The sequence below is a fragment of the Hermetia illucens genome, chromosome 6 (assembly GCF_905115235.1).
Source record: "Hermetia illucens chromosome 6, iHerIll2.2.curated.20191125, whole genome shotgun sequence".
NCBI classification, from domain to species: Eukaryota; Metazoa; Arthropoda; class Insecta; order Diptera; family Stratiomyidae; genus Hermetia; species Hermetia illucens.
Window position 1 is genome coordinate 22849317 of NC_051854.1, and position 18870 is coordinate 22868186.

The 18870-nt window shown below is 43.3% G+C and overlaps 2 protein-coding genes across 2 annotated transcripts; one reads left to right on the forward strand and one right to left on the reverse strand.

Annotated features, from left to right (window-relative positions):
* Positions 1-16: 16 nt before the first annotated feature.
* Positions 17-5810, forward strand: LOC119660282 (iron-sulfur cluster assembly 2 homolog, mitochondrial). The gene is made up of 2 exons (XM_038068752.1): positions 17-207; positions 5248-5810. The coding sequence occupies exons 1-2, from the start codon at positions 164-166 to the stop codon at positions 5666-5668; spliced, it is 465 nt and encodes a 154-aa protein (XP_037924680.1). The 5' UTR covers positions 17-163; the 3' UTR covers positions 5669-5810.
* A 118-nt stretch (positions 5811-5928) lies between these two features.
* Positions 5929-18800, reverse strand: LOC119660278 (myosin-15). Its single transcript, XM_038068749.1, has 7 exons — positions 18350-18800; positions 10459-10794; positions 10217-10396; positions 9929-10149; positions 9737-9866; positions 9559-9666; positions 5929-6163 (listed from the first exon to the last, which is right to left on the reverse strand). The coding sequence occupies exons 1-7, from the start codon at positions 18404-18406 to the stop codon at positions 6074-6076; spliced, it is 1122 nt and encodes a 373-aa protein (XP_037924677.1). The 5' UTR covers positions 18407-18800; the 3' UTR covers positions 5929-6073.
* Positions 18801-18870: the final 70 nt, after the last annotated feature.

The following is an 18870-nucleotide window of genomic DNA, read 5'->3' on the forward strand; positions in this document are numbered from 1 at the left end:
GTTTGAATGTGACGTTCAGTCAGCTGATGGCAGATAAACGTCGAAGGAGTTCGCTTGGAGTACCGAAGATAGTTTGTTGATTTTTAGTGAATCTCTACTGATTGCGAGATGAAAACTTATTAGGGCATTGCGAAATTTGGGTCTTAAGAAGGAACTCTATAATATGGCTGCTATACTACGTCATGTCATACGGGCAAGCGCGCAAAGGTAAGTCGCAATAATTTCGTTGATTTCGTCCATTTTCAATGATTTCTGAAAACAAAACCTTATTAAAAAAAGTTCACTGCTACTCTGTTAGATACATTTTGTTGTAAATATACTAGCTGAGTCGGCTGGCGAGAGAGTTTGATTCTAGAAATACTTATTTTTGTGCCTTCAAGTCGTTTGGTCATAGAGGCTGCTATAGGCCTTAAATTCTCTACAGATGCAGAAATCGGTGCCACCGGAATGAACCCCAAAAGAAACAAAGATCTCACGGACATCCGCAATAACGCTAATGAATGTTTTTGACTAGGCAGGCACTCATCGCAATGGTTATAGATCAGCTCTAAAATTTCCTACAAGATTTTGAATGTTTACCAAGACGAAGCTATGCGTATCGGTACCACAAATCCACAAGTACATGTCTAAATAAACTTCTGTTACACATAACCACGGAAAAACAGGAAAAATTGCATATATCTCCCATTTCCTTTGACATCCAGAATGCCTACGAAAAGGTTGAGATAAATGTTGCTTTGAATCTCATGCTATCCCTATAGACTTTTCGTCGTGCATTCTGAACTCCCTGCATGAGCGCACACTCAAAGTTGGCAACTGCCACACATTCACTCAGAATGTCCTACCGCAAGGTAGCTGGCTCAGTCCTTTGTTATTCAATTTGTATACTTCTAGCCTACACACTATTATGGACGCTTCAACGGTAGTCTTTTAAATTACTGACGACTTCCTCATCATTTCATCGGGAAAGACCAGAGAATTGTCAGCCAACAACCTCTAATTGAAGGTCAATCAATTTGTCAGTCTGTGGAACAGATTAGCACTGACCATCAACATCGAAAAGTCCAGCACCATAAGATTTGTTAGATGTTAAAAGGAAGGACTCAGTATCAGGGTTGAAGATCAGCTGATCTCACGCATCAGCCATATCAAATTCCTTGGTAGAGCGGTAACCAGCTTCCTCACTATTAAACTTCATTTTGACGATATCTTAACAAACGCGTCAGCTCCAACCAACGCGCTACGAACACTTCCGTATTAAAAGTGGACTCCACTCCACACAACAAAAGCTTAGTGCTCTCTAAAAGCCTTATCAGACCCAGCCTTGAATATGCTACACCGTCCACTATAAACAGCCCAGCTTACATTAACAAGAAGCTGGACAGCTTTGCAGCCTCCTAGCTGCGACGCCCTTACGAGCGAACTTCCCCACAAACGCCGAAGAGTGATTTTCACTGCAAAAGAAATTATCAAATTAAAGACTTACAACAGGAAAGTTGTTGAGAATTTCTATTCAAACCTTACAGCTGAAAATGGTTACACGCACTGTTTCAGAGCCTTTGGAAACATCTTTCATCAGATCAGACCCCACCAAGTCCACCAAAATCCAAACCACAACTAACCAGTCTTGGTTCCAAATTGCATTACAATGTGGTCAACTTCTGGATGAACTCACAAATCGTGGCTTCCATCTGCTTGGAACTGGTGCAGCACGCTCGGCGGACTCCTCAAGCAACGCTGTTGTTTTTTCTATATCTGGAAAATGTTTATTATTCAATCTAGGTGAAGCTTCGATCTTCACTCTTGAGCTAGCCGCCATCAAATTTGCAACTCGTGCAGCACAGGACAAAGATCTCCAAAAATTGGCATTTTAACCGACTGTCTGGAAGCGTGCAAGTTCATGGTATCTCAAAAACTGACCCACTACTTAGCTGCAGAAATTCATGCCTTAGTTGAGGATTCTCATCTTGAGGAAGTCCCAACTAATTTGGAGTCCAGGGCACAGCGGGGTTCCTATTAACGAACTAGCACACCAAGCTGCCAAAAGAGCTACCCTAGCGGGCACACCCACAAACATCCTCTCATCCTCTGACGACGAACTGACAACAATCACTAAGAAGGTCATGGACACCTAGAATGAGGAGTATCAACTAACCCTAGGACAAAGGGAAAGTTCTTCGCCAACATCTATCCACGAATTCCCCCATTTTAGAACTAAAATCTGAAACCACTAAATTGGCTAACCGGCTTCTCACCAACCACACCCTCGACAAGCTGTTGCTGGTCAGGATAGGTGCCTCAACCACGGATCGCTGCGACGCATGCGGCGAAGTTGGAATCAATGACCATATCATCTTTCACTGCAGCAAACTCCCAACAAGTTCGCCCACGGCACTCCCTCTTTAAGAACATAAATGTCTGGCACGATTATATAATTAAACTATAATAGTATCTTTCATTGAAGACTCAAATTTGATATCTATTACCACACAGCATGCATCAGGTTCTTCAACCATAACCTGGAAACAACCTTTTGAACATAAAAGCGAAACAACATCACCTTCCACCTACTCAGCTACAAATCTATGTGACACCCCACCAGACCGAAATAAAAACACACTCACTACAAGTCTGTTAGATACATTTTGTTGTAAGTAGACTAGCTGTGTCGGCTGAGGACAAAGACTGATTCAAGAAATACTTAGTTTTGAGCCTTCAAGGCGTTTGGTCATAAGGTTTAGAAATACAATGCCCTGAGTCAGTATGTAATAGCCTCAAGAAAGTTTCTCAGTGTAGAGCGAGCTGCTGACGACCGATACACGTCGGGACATACTGTGAGTCCCCGGAGCCGGTGACAACTCCTTGGCGAAGTTGGTGAGATATTGTGAGTCTAGCTCTGCCAAGGTGATAGTTGTGGCATGTATCAGGAGCCAGCCCCATCGGGACCCTAACCATTTAATGTGCATTGAATTGGTATTAATAGACCGAGATCTGCTAAGCGTAGATCAGGCCTAAAGGAACTGGGGTAGAAGCTTTGTCCTCGAAAGTACACCCGTTTCTGACTATTGAGAGCCCCTCCCTTGCACACGATGTTCTGGTAAAAACTTCCATTGAGAACAAAAACTACAAAACTAAGGAGACAGTAGAGATGAAGAAGAAGCTTGACGCAACGCCCAATGAAGGTAATAGCAAGGACTGAAATACCCGACGAGACATCGGGATGCGTGTAGCCAAATACAGAACAAAACGCGCAAAGTAATGCGGCAACCGGGGCAAAGACGACAGCCCATACGATGCCATGCAGTACTACCATTCCAGAAAAAAGTCACAGAGGAAACCGTAAGAACTGAGCAGATGGCTTCAAATATAAACCGAGTGGGAGCGCAATCGACTGTTCTCGCGAAAGTCGAAGCGGAAAGATTTATTGGGAAATGCGAGGTAGTTGTAAAAAACATACGGTCTGCAAGGTTCCTCTAGAAACACGTATAAGACCACTATGATGCTGAAAACATCAATCGCATTGATATTACCCTAACCAACCTCCTCATTAAATTCTCGACACAATAACAACTCCGCATACAAAACATCTCCCTATTAGGAACGCAACACCCTGATTATAATTATAAACACACCCTCTCTCATCACCTGCTCGCCCTGCACAATGGGAATCGTCTGTTCCAAGACGATACCCTTACTTATTACAACCGCTCATACTCTAGACATCGTCCTCTATACATTTCTTCAATAGTATTTCAGTTTATTTCAGGAAAAATACTAGACAATTAGCGATAGCCTAGATTGAAGTAAAAAAGGGGCTTTGAAAGTCGCAGGTTTTTACGTAAGGCGGTCCGAGTACGGTCTCGGTTTCCAATCGGGCATATATGCTCCTAGCAATTTCGTAACAATATTTAAGGTAGAAAAAAAGATGTGCCAGACTCTACCTCAGATGAACAGATGGGTGATCCCGGACGCAAAATCGGGATATCTGGCGTTCTTTATTAAGGCAGGCATAAACCTGACACCAGTTATTTCGCCGTTGATGATGGTGAAACAGAGGATATTAATTATTATCATGATACGTTTACTGTACTGGCTCAGCCAATGCAATTTTATTATAAAGTTGATAAGTTTCCTTTGAATTTAATTTAGTAATTTGTAATGACTTAATGGGATTAGACGATGTCCAAAAAACCAAGTCAGGGACCGGTGATGACCAAGAGCGGAGAACTATCCCAAAATCTAAAAAGCAAACAGAGTTTTGCGAAATTAATCGTGAAGGGCCGCCTGCAAAGATTGAAGCTCCGTCTAAGTGTTCCGTCGAAACGCGCTTGCCTACCTTTATACTAGTCAGACTTGGGAATATGTTGGGCTTGGACTTGGGAATATGATCCTTCAGGTGGCCAGCAGCCGGAATTTGAAAATCAACCAAACACGGGACTTCGCATGCACCTAGCGAAAAATCAACACGCGAGGTAAACCTAGAAATGAATAAAAAATAACGGCTCGATCGCATGCAAGGAGCCGGCCCGGATTTTTGGATTCGAGTGCCGCGATCGAGACAGAACAGCCATGAAAGATCGCGCCCCAAAAGGAGTATCTTCCTGGCCTGATGATGCCAAGTCCTAAAAGGCCGCACCTCATTGCACATCTGAGGCAAGAAAAGCATCGATTGAGGATGCAATCCATCGTGGATCTTCCCTCTCGATCCCGGCACTCGGGTCCGGAGTTTTACGACTCCACGCACGCAGTCGATCCGTTATTTTTTTATTTTCATTTACAGGTTTAGCTCGCGTGTGGATCCTTCGCGAGGGGTACGCAAAATTTCGTATTTGGAAGTTTTGAAGTGAAGTTTTACAAAATGCGAGAAATCGAAGTGTTCAAAGATCCCCTTCACATTTCCGAGCCTGGCTAGCATAGAGACAAGCAAGCGTGTTTCTACGAAACACTTCAATGGAGCTTCAGTATTCGCCCTTCACACTCAATTTTCTTCGTCTCCGGCCACTCAGGATGGTCGTTAGGCCACCGCCGAATCCAATTTTGTCATTACATTTTAAAGAACAAGTTACTATCAAAGTTTGCTTTTGACATCCAGTAAATTTTACGCCCTTTCGTTTGCCTTTTCAGTTTACCAACTTAGAATAAAAGTTTTGATCTTGTGGAACGCAATTTGACCCCTCGTTATGTCCAAATTGATGAACAAAACCTTTAATTTTGATTAATCTCTATACTGTTTTCGTTCCCTTTCAGGAGTTTCCCGGTCCGATTGCTTAACAGCAATGAAGTGAAAAATCAATCGAATGCGCCAAATGTCTCTACAAAAGAGGCCCCAGCTAGCGATGCACAAATTTTGAATTTAAGTGACTCATGCAAAAAACGCTTAGAAGAAATCTGCACAGATGGTTCTTTCTTGCGGTTGACAGTAGAAGGAGGTGGCTGTTCTGGTTTCCAGTACAAGTTTGACTTAGATAATAAACTGAATGAAGATGATCTCTCATTTGGCACGGATAAGGCCAAAGTGGTTGTAGACAATATTTCAATCGAATATTGCAATGGAGCTACAGTTGATTTCCATACTGAATTGATACGATCTGGCTTCCGTATTGTCGGCAATCCGAAAGCAGAGCAAGGATGTTCGTGTGGAGCTTCGTTTGCTATTAGACTAGATTAGAAAATTTAGGCTGTTTTGGAATTTATCTAGAAGAATGAAGATGAGAATACAAAAATGAAAACAAGTTCGATTTCAATTAGTCTTTTTCTTTAAACATTAATATATATTTATTTTTTATATAATAAATACACATAAAAATTGATTTTTTTCACTTTTCATATTTTCCAATTATTCGAGATCTCTCTAATATACACAAATTGCCTCTATCAACGTTACTCCAGGAAAGATCAGATCACTTGGAAACTATGTATAATAGTCGATCTCATTCACTTTTAATTCACAAAATATATTTGTAGATACAGATATCTTAAGATGATTTTGGTTGGTATTTTTTTTTCATTTCTCTGGTTGAATTTTGGCGAACCAAGAGCGTATAGCGTATACGAAAATGAAACGTACATGAACTTACTTTGATGACGCCAATTGTTCGCTCAGACTTATCACTTGCTCGGTGAGAACGCTGATTTGTTCTTCATAGTTTATTCGAGTTGTTGCCTGTGAATGATAAATGTTAACGAATCTGCTACGAACTGAAGTTGAGTAATAAATGACTAAATATTGTAATATTTATGAGTATTAGATTTTAATAAAGAAAGCACCAACACCAACCAACGATCACAGGGTATAGGTCCCAGGACGAAACGTGGATTGGGACCCACGATGTAGCATAAAACCTGAGAAACCAACACCAACAGCTCTACTACCAAACCCTATTTTCACCTCCACGTGGTGATCGCGAGTTGTTTCTTTATGAAAAACTGCAGACGGAGAAGGATGAAGGCGAGTCTCCTGCGCCTAAAAACGGGACAAAATGTGTTAACTGGTCCTCCAGATTGGGGGTTGGGTAGGGCTGACAACCCTACCGATGTTACGAAGCCACGAAAGGAGCCTCGGACAGGATGGATTTTACAACGACGAACCCGGCAACGACAACGGATTAACGATTTGCGCATTTTCTCATGCAACGTGCGCTCCCTGTACAAACCGAATGCTGCTGAGCAGCAGAGAGCAGAGATACCCTGTCCCAATATAAGGCTGATGTAACAGCGTTGCAAGAGATGTGATGGACAAGGACCGGTTTCCTGGAGAAGAGCCACCAGCAGCCATCCAGTAAACCATGTGCTCGGTGTAGGTTTCTTAGTCAGCCAAAAAATGAAACCTGCTGTTATCGGCTTTGCAAATATAAGCGAAAGGCTAAGGACTCTGCGTTTGCACGGCAAATTTAGAAACGTCATAAATGTCCATACCCCCACAGAGGAGACTGCAGAGTCGGAGAAGGATACCTTCTACGAGGCAGTTGGGCGGACCCTCGAAGCCTTTCCCATGTATGATATCAAAATCATACTTGGAAATTTCAACAGTCAAGTAGGGACGGATCCCGTATTCAGGCGATATGTCGGCTTCCATAACTTACATAGGAATACCAATGATAACGGACTGCGGATTATTAAGTTAGCAGCATCGCACGAAATGGTTGTTGGAAGTACCTGGTTTGCGCGGAAAGCGGTCCACAAACATACGTGGGCCTCTCCAGATGGGACCACTTTCAACCAAATTGACCACGTGTTGATTGAACGCCACCATCTCTCAGCTTTGATGAATGTCAGAACATATAGGATGGCCAATATAGGCTCGGATCACTATCTCGTTGGCATGGTGCTCCGAGCTCGAATTACCACCTAAATCCCCTCTGCCAATCAGTAGAGAGTGAATACTGAAGCCACCCACAACACAGCCCTCCGCGACACCTACAAGGGGGAAATGGATGCTGCAATAACCCCAGTCAACAGAGATACTGGAGATGAAGCATAAACAAATGATCTTCACAATCACCTGAAGAACGTTATCATTGATGCACATTGATACACAAAGATACTTGACCCCAGCCGCAAAGAAAGTCGGAATGACTGGTTTGACGATGAATGTAAGCTAGCAACGGAACGGAAGAATGCCGCATATCGAGTAATGTTGTATTCTCAAAGTACGCGGGCACGCGCAGAGACTTATCACGAACTCGGTCGAGCGGAGAAGCGACTTCAGAGACGGAAAAAGGAAGCCTGGAGAACCAACAAGTCTGTGAACTCGAAAAGTACAAGAAGCAACCGCACCAGGCGCGCAAGTTTTACCAACAAGTCAGTAGGATGAAGCCTTATAGACCTCGATGCTCATCCTGCCGAGACAAAGAGGGAAATCTGATTTCCGACAGAATTGGTATATTGGAGCGATGGGTACTTTGACGGGCTACTGAACAACCAGAACATCGGCGAGTTCGAGGTCCCGAAAACTGAAGACGACGGACAAATACTGCCACTAGCAAGTATAGGAGAAACAGTCCATGCAATTCATCGGCTTAAAAATCATAAGTCGCCAGGATCCGATGGAATTACAGCCGAACTAGTTAAATATGGAGGCGACCAGTTACACCAAGTGGTTCATCAACTTATGCCCAAAGTATGGGACAGCGAATCAATGCCTGACGACTGGTAACGAGACATTATCTGTGTCATACATAAAAAGGGAGATATCACACAGTGGAGGAATTATAGTGGTATCACTTTGCTGAGTAACATCTATAAGATATTCCCCGCTATCTTGCTAGGCCGGATAGCCCCATACGCCCAGAACATCATTGGCCCATACCGAAGAGGCTTCACGATGGAAAACTGTTGGAATGTGGACATCAGTTGCACCATCTCTTCATCGACTTTAAAGCCGCCTATGATAGCATAGGCAGAGTAAAACTGTACAGGGTCATGAGAGAATCCGGTATCCCGACGAAATTGATAAGGCTGACTTGCTGACCCTGTCCAATGTGCGAGGCCAGATAAAAGCAGCAGGATCACTTTCAAGATCATTCGACATCAACAACGGTCTACGACAAGGGGATGTCCTATCATGCGTCCTCTTTAACCTGCCTCCGAGAAAGAGATCCGTGATGCTGAGGTAATTGGGAGGGGTACGATCCTCTTTAATTCCACCCAACTACTGGCCTATGGTGACGATGTCGGCATCATGGGAAGAACGACCGGAGATGTACACACTGCCTTCATCCAGATCGAGCAGGCGGCGCGAGATTTTGGGCGGCACGTCAATGAAAGCAAGACAATATATATGGTGGCAACGTCAGCACCGAAAACCAACCAACCAACAACATCAAACCGCACTGGTCAAACGGGAAGAATAAAAATAGGAGACTACAACTTTGAGACCGTTGCTAATGTTTCCTACCTAGGGTCGAAAATCACAACCGATAACAGCTGCGATGATGAAATCTGCGCACGGTTGTTGGCAAAGCCTATTTCAACTTACAAAAACTGTTCCGCTCGAAACGTCTCACCATAGATTCAAAACACTTACTGTACAAGACAATGATCTTGTCAGTCCTTATGTATTCCTCGGAGACTTGGGTTCTTAGCAAGAAGAATTGCGAACTCTTGGCCGCATTCGAGAGATGAATCCTCAAAAGAATTTTTGGCCCCCTACATGAGAATAGACGATTCCGTAGCCTACATAACGACGAAATCTTTGAGCGATACCATGACCGTCAGGTTGTGGATAAAATCCGGCTTAATAGGTTACGGAGGGCGGGTCACTTAATCCGTATGAATGAAGATGATCCTACCCGGAAAGTTTATAAGGGAATATCTATAGTGGAAAAAGAAGACGAGGCAGACACTGCCTGAAATGGAGCGATGGTGTAGGTCAGGACGCCAGACAGCTTTTAGGAATATCGAATTGGTGGACCTCGGCGCAAAACCGGGATCTCTGGAGTTCTTTATTTAGGCAGGCCTAGACCGAATACCGGTTGTTGCGCAGTTGATGATGATGAACTAATACAAAATTAACAAAAAATATCTATTTCTACAGTGGTACAAAAATAGTTGAATTACCAAATCTTCATCTGCTATTCCTAAATTCCTTTGCGCTTCCTTAAGTTCTATGTCTTTCTCCTTCAGCTCCTTCATTAAGTTATCTAAGTTGTTTTGGAAATTCTCGCACTGCAAATAATTCGAATGAAATTATTCCAGATTCTACTTTTAAAGCTACCAGGAGAGCAGTGAATCTTACCTCCGTTAAATATGAAGTTAGTCTTGACTCAGCCATGCATTTTGCACGTAACAAATCTTCATACTTTTTACTAAAGTGATCATATAACATCTGCTCTTTTGGCAATTGCTCTTTATTAGATTCATTTTGCCTGAAAGACATGGAAAACAAACAAATTACTCCTGTCCCCATAAAAGCGACTCCGCAACTTACATTTTACTATCACTATGATTCGAGCTACAAGGTCCATTATGTAATTTCTCCTTGCTCCTATCAAATGGTAACGCGTCACTTATTTTCAGAATTTCATATTGTGTCCTCCAATGAAACACTTCTTTCTCTAGAAATGCAATTCGCTCTTCACTGGATGTGGAATTTGTATGCAATGGTGTATTGTCACTGCCGGATGCACTCAGTGCATCTTCGCTACCAATCTTTAGAAGTCAAAAGATTCAATATATTAAAAATCATTGGCAACGTCAAATAAACTTGGCTACATACCATACTATTCGCGTCGACTAACTTTGTTTCTAGTTCTGAATTTCTTGCTGCGAGAGTGTCGATTTCCCGTCGTAGTTTCCTTTCCAGTTCAGTGCCTTCATTTAATCGTTTCGCTAGCTGTGTTTCTAGTTCTTTTATACGATCACTTTGTAGTTGAATATCACGGCTTTTGTCATCAATCTGTAGAACGCCGATAAATTAATACGAAAAGTCTCCACAACATTTGAAAATAAAGTGCTTACCAGTGATGTCAGTTGGGCATTCTCCATTATCTTCTTCTGCAACTCTTCGGCAAGTATGGTTTCGGAATGATTAAGGGCATCGCCAACATTTTCATGTGTTCTCACTTTATTACTGACCTTCTGGTTTTTCGTCGATTTTTTTACTTCTTTCTCGAAGTCCTCTTGTAACGACGCTACACGTAACTCTAGTTGCTTATTTCTAAAGCTTAAACTATCAACTTCTTGCTCGGCCCGGCGTAGTGATGTTTCTCGTTGGCGTAAGACTTCGCGTAAACTGGAATTCTTGTTTTGTTCATCAATAACAGCTTTCTTTAGTACACTGGCTTGAGCTCTTAGCTGAAATGAAGAATTCAATAAATACATTGGTAGAAAATCTTCGCTTTTATGACTATAAATGACTAAATAGGAATTTTAATTGGTACCATGAAAAGTAGATTAGTATCTTTTCCGCGAAAAATATTACCAAAACATTTTTCAATAAAGAAATGAACACACTGACGCATGAAATGCCACACTTGCGCTTTGAAGCAGACTATTGGCTAAGCACTCAGTAAAGTTATCATAGAGTCAAAAATCCAACTCTAGAAATAATCATTTAGTGTTAAGGTCTAGACCTCAATAATTAGAGAGGATTGGAATTCATGGAGAGTCATGCTAGCGAAACCTTAAGAACCTGACTACTAAAAACGGAGTATCATCGAAGTGTAGCGAGATCCCATTCCCCTAACACATTTCTAGTACCCGAACCAAAAATTTGCAAATCCGCAACCGCGAAAATCTCAAGGGACTGAAAAATTAAACCAGTCCATCGATAGAAAACAACCGTAGACTACATGCACAGCACAGGATGGTCGGCAAATCGAAACAGCTAAAATCTTGGACCTTAATAAGAGCAAAACGCTGATAGATCTAATAATTGGCCATTCCTCTTTGTGGAAGCATTTCCACACGTCGGATGTTCATAGTGAAGAAACAATATGTAGACTTTTCAGAGAGGAACTTCTCGTTTCATTCTACACTGGCCCGCACTTGAAGGTACATTACATGGGGAATACCAAACCTAGCGAACAGAATGGGATCATTTGGGTGAACCTAAGAGGCCTGTTCAAACAGTAATCATACAAAACATTCTACAAACAGAAGGAATTATATAATCTTCTAAATCCACATGTCCTTTTTCAGAATACTCGCCTTAATTGCTATAAACTTTCGTCATCGTTCCTGTCACTTTTGAAATATAAATTTTAGGCCGTCTTCAGTACAGTTCTTGTGTCACACCTTCACAGTTTTTACCACTACTAGTTTGTCTTGAATTCTCGCCCACTTAGAGGTATGCCCAGGAAACACCCAGAAACAAACTGTAGGATGGGTATAGTTTTGATGTCGTGTCTATCCAAAATATCGACTATAATATAAGCGACGTGGAGTCTCGCATTGTTATGTCTGCCGTGAATGTCTGATTTTGATAGACTTCATGTTGGTACAAAAAAAACTGGGAACCATTTTTGAAAATTTACCCCTTAAGTTCATCCTAGAAGTGCTAGTTATAAGGAATAACATAGGGCACAATTTTGGGAAGTTTGACAAAAAATACAACTATTATTAACAAAGTTATAGGAGGTCAGAATTATGTATTTTACATACGTCTTCATTATATAAAATGATCTCATTTGGACGGCGTAGTGCAGTTTGGAAATACATATGTATATCAAGGAAAAATTTAGAATTGAGGTATATACGAATTGGAAAACGTGAATATGAAATTTCTTACACAAGATGAACACAAAACCTTTATACTCGAAGCGTCCAACTTCCCGTATTGTTATAAGATTCTAGAGGTCCTACCTGAGGCATGCGGATCTACACATTTTACTTGATCTAAAGATGTTACCTGGTTTTGTGTCTTAAGGCCGTCATTCACGTTCAGTGAAACCACCATCCTCGTACCGGTAAGCCAAACAGTATCATTAGTTCAACCATAGACATTTTCCATATCTCAGTCCTAATTTACAGGCAGAAATGATCGTGGATGGCGTCCTTTAAGTAGCGCGCCCAATGGTTAACACACGACACGCCGGGCCATTTTTCTTTTGCAGCAATATTGGCACGACAAAATATTGCTGGCGCATTTGAGAGACATACATTCATATTGGCAACTAATGTTGTGCAGAGGTTAACTAATTTGATAGTTACTAATGACCAAACATTTAAGAATGTGTAATGAACTAATGGGAATTGCGATAGTCAAACGACCATCCTGAGTATTACCTAAAGGGAAGAGCTATCGTAAAACCTCAAAGAATTTAGCTAAGTCGACCATTAGGGACTGCCCGCAAATACTGAAGCTCCATCCAACCGCTCTGTCGACGCATGCTTGCATGCCTCTGTGCTAGCCATGCTCGGGAATGTGGGAGTTTCTCCTACCTACTGCCACTTCCGCCTTACGATCAAAATGCATACGGGTGCCAGACCTGTACGTCGACCAAGTTCTTCGTTTGTAATAGAATCAGGACAGCGTGTCCCGATGATACGTAGCAAACAGATGTTGACGAAGGCCTGATGCTTTTGAGTAACAATGGGTTCACTTCGCATGTACTACTACCATATAGCAACACAGAGAAAACACTTTCACAGAACAATATCAACTTGATCTTGGTGTTGAAATAATTACATTCCCAGGTTTTATACAAAGCAGCGAAAGCAGATCTAGCGCTATAATGCGTCGAGCATCATCCAGTTCGGTGCTACCGTATTCAATTTGATCGACGCTTTCAATGCTCTGTCCATTATTGCAGATAGGGAGAATACGATGACCTGTCAGACAGAGTAGCTTGGTTTTATTGGTATTTATCTTCAGGCATACTCTACTTGCTTCTCTTTCCGAATCCAGAGCGTTTTGGCCAAGGTGTATGACCCGGCGAAAGAGCAAACAGATGTCATCAACGTAGCCGAGATGTTTGAGGAAAGTTGTCATCGCCCATTGAATTCCTCCATATCCTCCGGACAAGGCAGCATGAAGAACGTCACCGATTATAAGAAGAAATAATATCGGTAACAAGATGCAATCCAATGCAATGCAATTTTACCTCGGTGCAGCATATGATATTTTGCGCTGTCATATGACGCTGCGATAACAACTATTAGCTTCTCCAGAATACCCCCTCTTCACGGTGTGGATAGCTTTTTCGAAATTGATGAAGTGCAGGTGCAGCGAAGATCTATGCTCCGCGAACCGTTCCAAAATGATCCGCATGGTGTTGATGTGGTCAATGTATGAGAATCCTTCTTCCACTCTCTGGGAAAGGTCGCGGATTCCCAAGATTTCCGTACGAGTGGAAGTAGCAGATCTGCAGTAACTGCAGGTGCAGTGATAAATAACTGCGAGGAGACCGTCAGCCCAGCAGTTTTACTCCGTTTGAGTACATTCATGGCTGAAATAATTTGTTTTCTATTTGGAGGAACAGTCCGGATCCGCATGGTATGGTAACCTCACCGGATGCGATACGGTTAAGGATCGTGATGAAGTATTCTTTCGGCCTGTATAGTTGCTCGTGATCGTGAATGAGAAGTCAATCGTTGATGACCTTCACAGGACTATCGAAAGATTTGCGACCACATGCAAGCTCGTTCGTGATGCGATTGGCACTTCTGAAATCATTGCGTTCTGCGGCATCTTCCGCTTCCCTCACCAGCGCAACAGTAAATTTTCTCTTGTCATGGCGTAGACTACTCTTAACTTACCGGGATTTCGTTCGGTATGGAAATCCAAGCGCGTCATGTCTGCCATCACTCGCAACGGTTGATTGCCTTCAACGCCTTTCGTTCATCGATCCGATTCCACGATTCCGCAGTCAGCCAGATTTTATGACGCCACTTTGGATGTGGCCAACAACCTATGTCGCACCGGTGAAAAGAGCATCTTTGATTGCAACCTTATGCTCATCGATATTCTCAAGCGGGTTAACCTGGACCAAAATCTAGCAGCAAGTCTGTCAGAAACCGGCTCCCAGGTCAAGATAGCGCGTCTTGCGGTACCAATCAAAAGTAATCTGACACTGGATTCACGTCTGCTTCCACTAGGCTTTCCAGAGTATAAAACCACATTGCCGCAAGAGGGAGAGAAGTATTCTCCAGAGTCCCACCATCTTGGCCAAAAATGTCCAGTTTATATCGCTTGAATTTCCGCTTAAGTTGGAGAAAGTAAGCATTCTGAGGATCCTCCCTATCGTTGTCGAGGAGCGTGTGCACAGAACCAAAGAAACCAATCATAGTCCATTTTCGATAGCTAAAGGTCGTTACCGTGAGGTCAGTCACTATCCGAGGCGTTGTTGACGTTTCGGTAACCCCACAAATTTCTACCCTTTTTAGTAGCCTCTAACTACAAGCAAGGAAGGCTTTGAGTGTATTCTTAAGCCCCAACTCACTGGAAAGGTACTGCAGGGGATATGAGGCAGACTACATCAAGAAGAAGTAGGAGAAGAACAGTAATTACAAAGTAAATTACATGATAATTGTGACGAGTCAACAGAAGGGCCTGCTAACTTGATGGAAGAAGCATGTGATTGCGAGCGATTCTGATGCGAATTCAAAAGGACTTGAAGTTTCCGCAATCTTATGTGGCCTGGGCACTGAACAGATAGTTCTTTCTAAACTTCAGCGACTTTACTTAAGCGGAATTTCCAAATGAGTGACATCAGCACGGCTTCCAGCAGTTTCCGTTAGTGAATTTCAATAGTGAATCAGAAGTGGCAAGAGCCCAGAGACCTGAAATCAAACGGAGAGAGGAGTGTGAATCCTAAAACGAGTCAAGAGCTTCGTCAAAAATTAAAGGAGTGAGGATGAGATCACAGTTGATGGCCAGGACTGAATTCAAACCTTCGAAGTTGACCTTTGGAAAATTCAAGTTAGCAAGCTCGCGGCCAACATGGGAACTGATACGAGCGATTTGCCTACCATGTTCAAGTGCGGAAAACATCAGGAGCATCTGAAAACTGGGAAAGGTAACGAATTTTCGAGGGGACCCGTGCAGTTTAAGTGATTTCTGATAAGGCTCTGAACTAAAGAGTAGCACAAGTGTGAAAGCACAGGAACACAACAGAAGAGAAGGGTAGAAGGAGTTACTGGGGAGTGGTTGTTAGTCCAGGTGAGTATAAAAATATTAAAGCCACTACAAGCAATAAAGGGACGAGAGGAAAAAACTACGGTTAGGAACTCAATACTTTGCCAAAGATTGATTTGTTCCTATGATGGTTTAATGAAAACACCCTGCGACCAAAAGGAGGTTTGGGGGACGGCGTCGGTGTCGAGGGGATACGTTACCTTGAAGGCAACTATTACACGGCAGGAGATGCCATACTTCATCAGAGAGACATCTTCGATGGTAATTCATGTAATTCGCGCTAGCCAAACCCAGCACTTTAGATTGGCCTGAATATCGAAGTCGACGGGATAAGATGACCGAAGCAAGGCCAAATACTAGAAGGAAGGGCGGAAGAAAATCAATTTTCTACGAGTTTAAGTATGCCGATGAATGTTATTATAGGAATTATCCCTTTTGTTTTTTTTTAACATAAATGTATTAAAAAAGGATGCCACCGGATCTTTTTCTTTCTCCTTCGCTCTTCGCTTTTTGCTCTTGTGCGTTCTTTCTCTTGGGTGCTTCGCCTCCGCTAAACGATGGCCTATAGAATTGAGGCAAGTCCTGTGGTAACTACCGTGGCCGTACGGGTGCATGGTTCCTTCAACTCGAGGCATAATTCACTTTTACCGGCGGCGGGGAAGCAGTTGGGCTTGTCTCCGACGTCCTCGAGGACTGTTCTTTTATCGGTTGAAAGAGCAGCTCATAAAACACCAGCCAGTAAGTGAGACGGCTAAATTGAACCGCTTATTGACAGAACTAACGCTGGGTGACCGTGCCCAGCCAACTGACGTTCAGCTTCTTCTCCAAACAGCTCAATCCCGCTCAGCGGAACTACAGCACCTATGATCGTGAATTACTTGCCGCGTACCTCGCAAGTAAATACTTCTGGTATTCCCTTGAAAGCAGACCGTTCACATTATTCACGGACCATAAGCCACCCACTTTTGCTTTGAACCACGCGGTGGCCTGAAGCAATACCTCTGAAAGACATTACTTCACAATCTGGTCCAGAGACCCTCCGTCGAGAATGGATTCCACGCTTTGGTATGCCGGCAATTATAACCACCGACCAGAGAATGCAGTTTGAGTCCTCCCTTTTCTCAAGAGTTAGGGGAACTCCTCGGCTTTAAATCCAATGGGATGCAAAGGACGCTGAAGGTCGCTACAATGGCCCAAGACAGCTCCTCTTGGCCGCAAGTCCTGCTGCACGTTTTTCTTGGCCTCCGAACAGCCAATCGCGAAGAGTTTGCTACATGTCCGCGAAGCTGATATACTTGAAGAATCTGAGACTCCTCAGCGTCCTTATTCTCGACATTAGTTGGGACTCAACGCCACCGGTCTGTTGTGTCTGCTCATGGATGCAATGCCAAAACCGAAGCCGCCACCACCTGCCAACCACACAAAAACCGTGACTGATGTGCCAAGAGATCGCAAATCCTGTACGCACGTCCTAGTTAGGACGGTCAACCCTCGGAAGCCGCTGCAGCCACCTTATGAGGGCCCTTTCTAAGTTCTCGAGCGAAGCCAACATTATTATAGCCTCTACGTCGGGGGCTCGACCAAACGGGTCGCCTTGGTTCGACTGAAGCCACTCGACCAGCAAGAGAGGTGCGCGACGCGTCCATTTTGACTTGCGGCAGCCGAGTTGATGGAGCTATGCGTCTAATTCCTCGCTGAAACCCCCTTTGGTTTTTCGATGCCAGTTCGAGACGAAAGGAACCTGAGGAGAGGATGGACTCCTCACGGATAATTAATAAGAAAATATTCTAAAAAAAAATAAAGTATTTATCAGAATTAGAATAGTTATGACACAGTCCCGTCTTACACAAAGCAGCACCGTCCATCCATACCTTTTGTTTATTAAAATATATGAGATCATCATCCTCCACGAGCCCACGAATGCCTTTCTAAAACTGCATCACCAACGCATTGTCATAGACGAAATATTGCCCACAAGCGAGTGAGGGTAGATTTCGCATTATGGAAGTGCGACGTTCCTGTTAGTGATCACGCTACGAATTGAATCCTACTTTTGCAGCGGAAACTAAGGAAGGGTTTTAACAAAACGTTGTGGTCCACAGCAATTAAGGGGCGGAATCAGCACGGACTGTCCTAGGTCGAAACTGTAGAGGCGTACGAGCGATCATTTGAAATTCCTATCACCAAGCGGTCAGGATTAGCAAAGGAGCTTATCACATCGACAGCAAACATGCATCTGTCAGCCTCCATGAAGTCACCCTTACAAAATTTACTAAGCAGCCGCAACCACCTAACTCCCAACAAAAAATCATGAAATGTTAATCCGTCGTTAATTCACTTCATAAATATTTGCGACCCAAACTGCAAGGCTTTGATAGTGACCGAATCGACGCCCCCATTAGAACGTATCCCACAAACTAATCAGCTCAAATGAATCCGCAGATACTTCCCCCGCACGTCCAGCCCATCCAGTGCGAATTGCACAAATTTTTTCTTATCAATTTGCCGACCCAACGTAGGCATGAACTGTAAACAATTTTCGTGACTCTCCTTGCGGCCCGTATCTTCCCAATGCAAGTTTCTTAGCACGAAATTTGATAATTTTTTGCACAGCCCAGCATTTTTTCGCGTGCGAAGAGCCGGTCACGGCTCCATAAAGAACAACCCACAAAACAGCTTTTCCCCTAGCCACAACGGCCCGTCTTGTGGGAAGACTGGCCATCATTCAATTAGCCTAGCGCTCGCCGATTCGAGCAATCCGCCCGCACCTACCTTTGAGTATTCCGATGCAAGTTTCTGATACTTCGAATCCAAATTGTTCGATTCCATTGTAACTCGCAACAACAAACACTTGGGGCAAAATAACAAAAACAGATGCAGCTTCCCTGCGTCCTGTGCGAGTGCTTAATTCGCCTGCGAAACGGCTCCGAAATTCAGGAAGAATGCAAGACGCGCGATTCAGTTCACACACGGAAAAACGCGTTTTCTTCGCTGTCGATGGACCTTTTCATATCACAAATCGTAAAAGTTGCATTTTCATGGTCGCTGCACGCTGCCGGACAACGGGAACGAAACGATGATGGTTTGATGAGTGGGAATTCAACTAATTTTGGTCGCTTGTGCAAGGAAATTCCCGACGGCCGACAATCTCATCTCGCACGTTTGACATTTCACTTCCAGGACAGATTGCTGGCTGCTGTCGTGTTTTTTGAAGTTTCTGCTTTTTTTGTGGATGGACGAAGTGTCAAGTGAATGCATTTACGGGATAAGTGGTTTGTGTACAGGGGAGATAA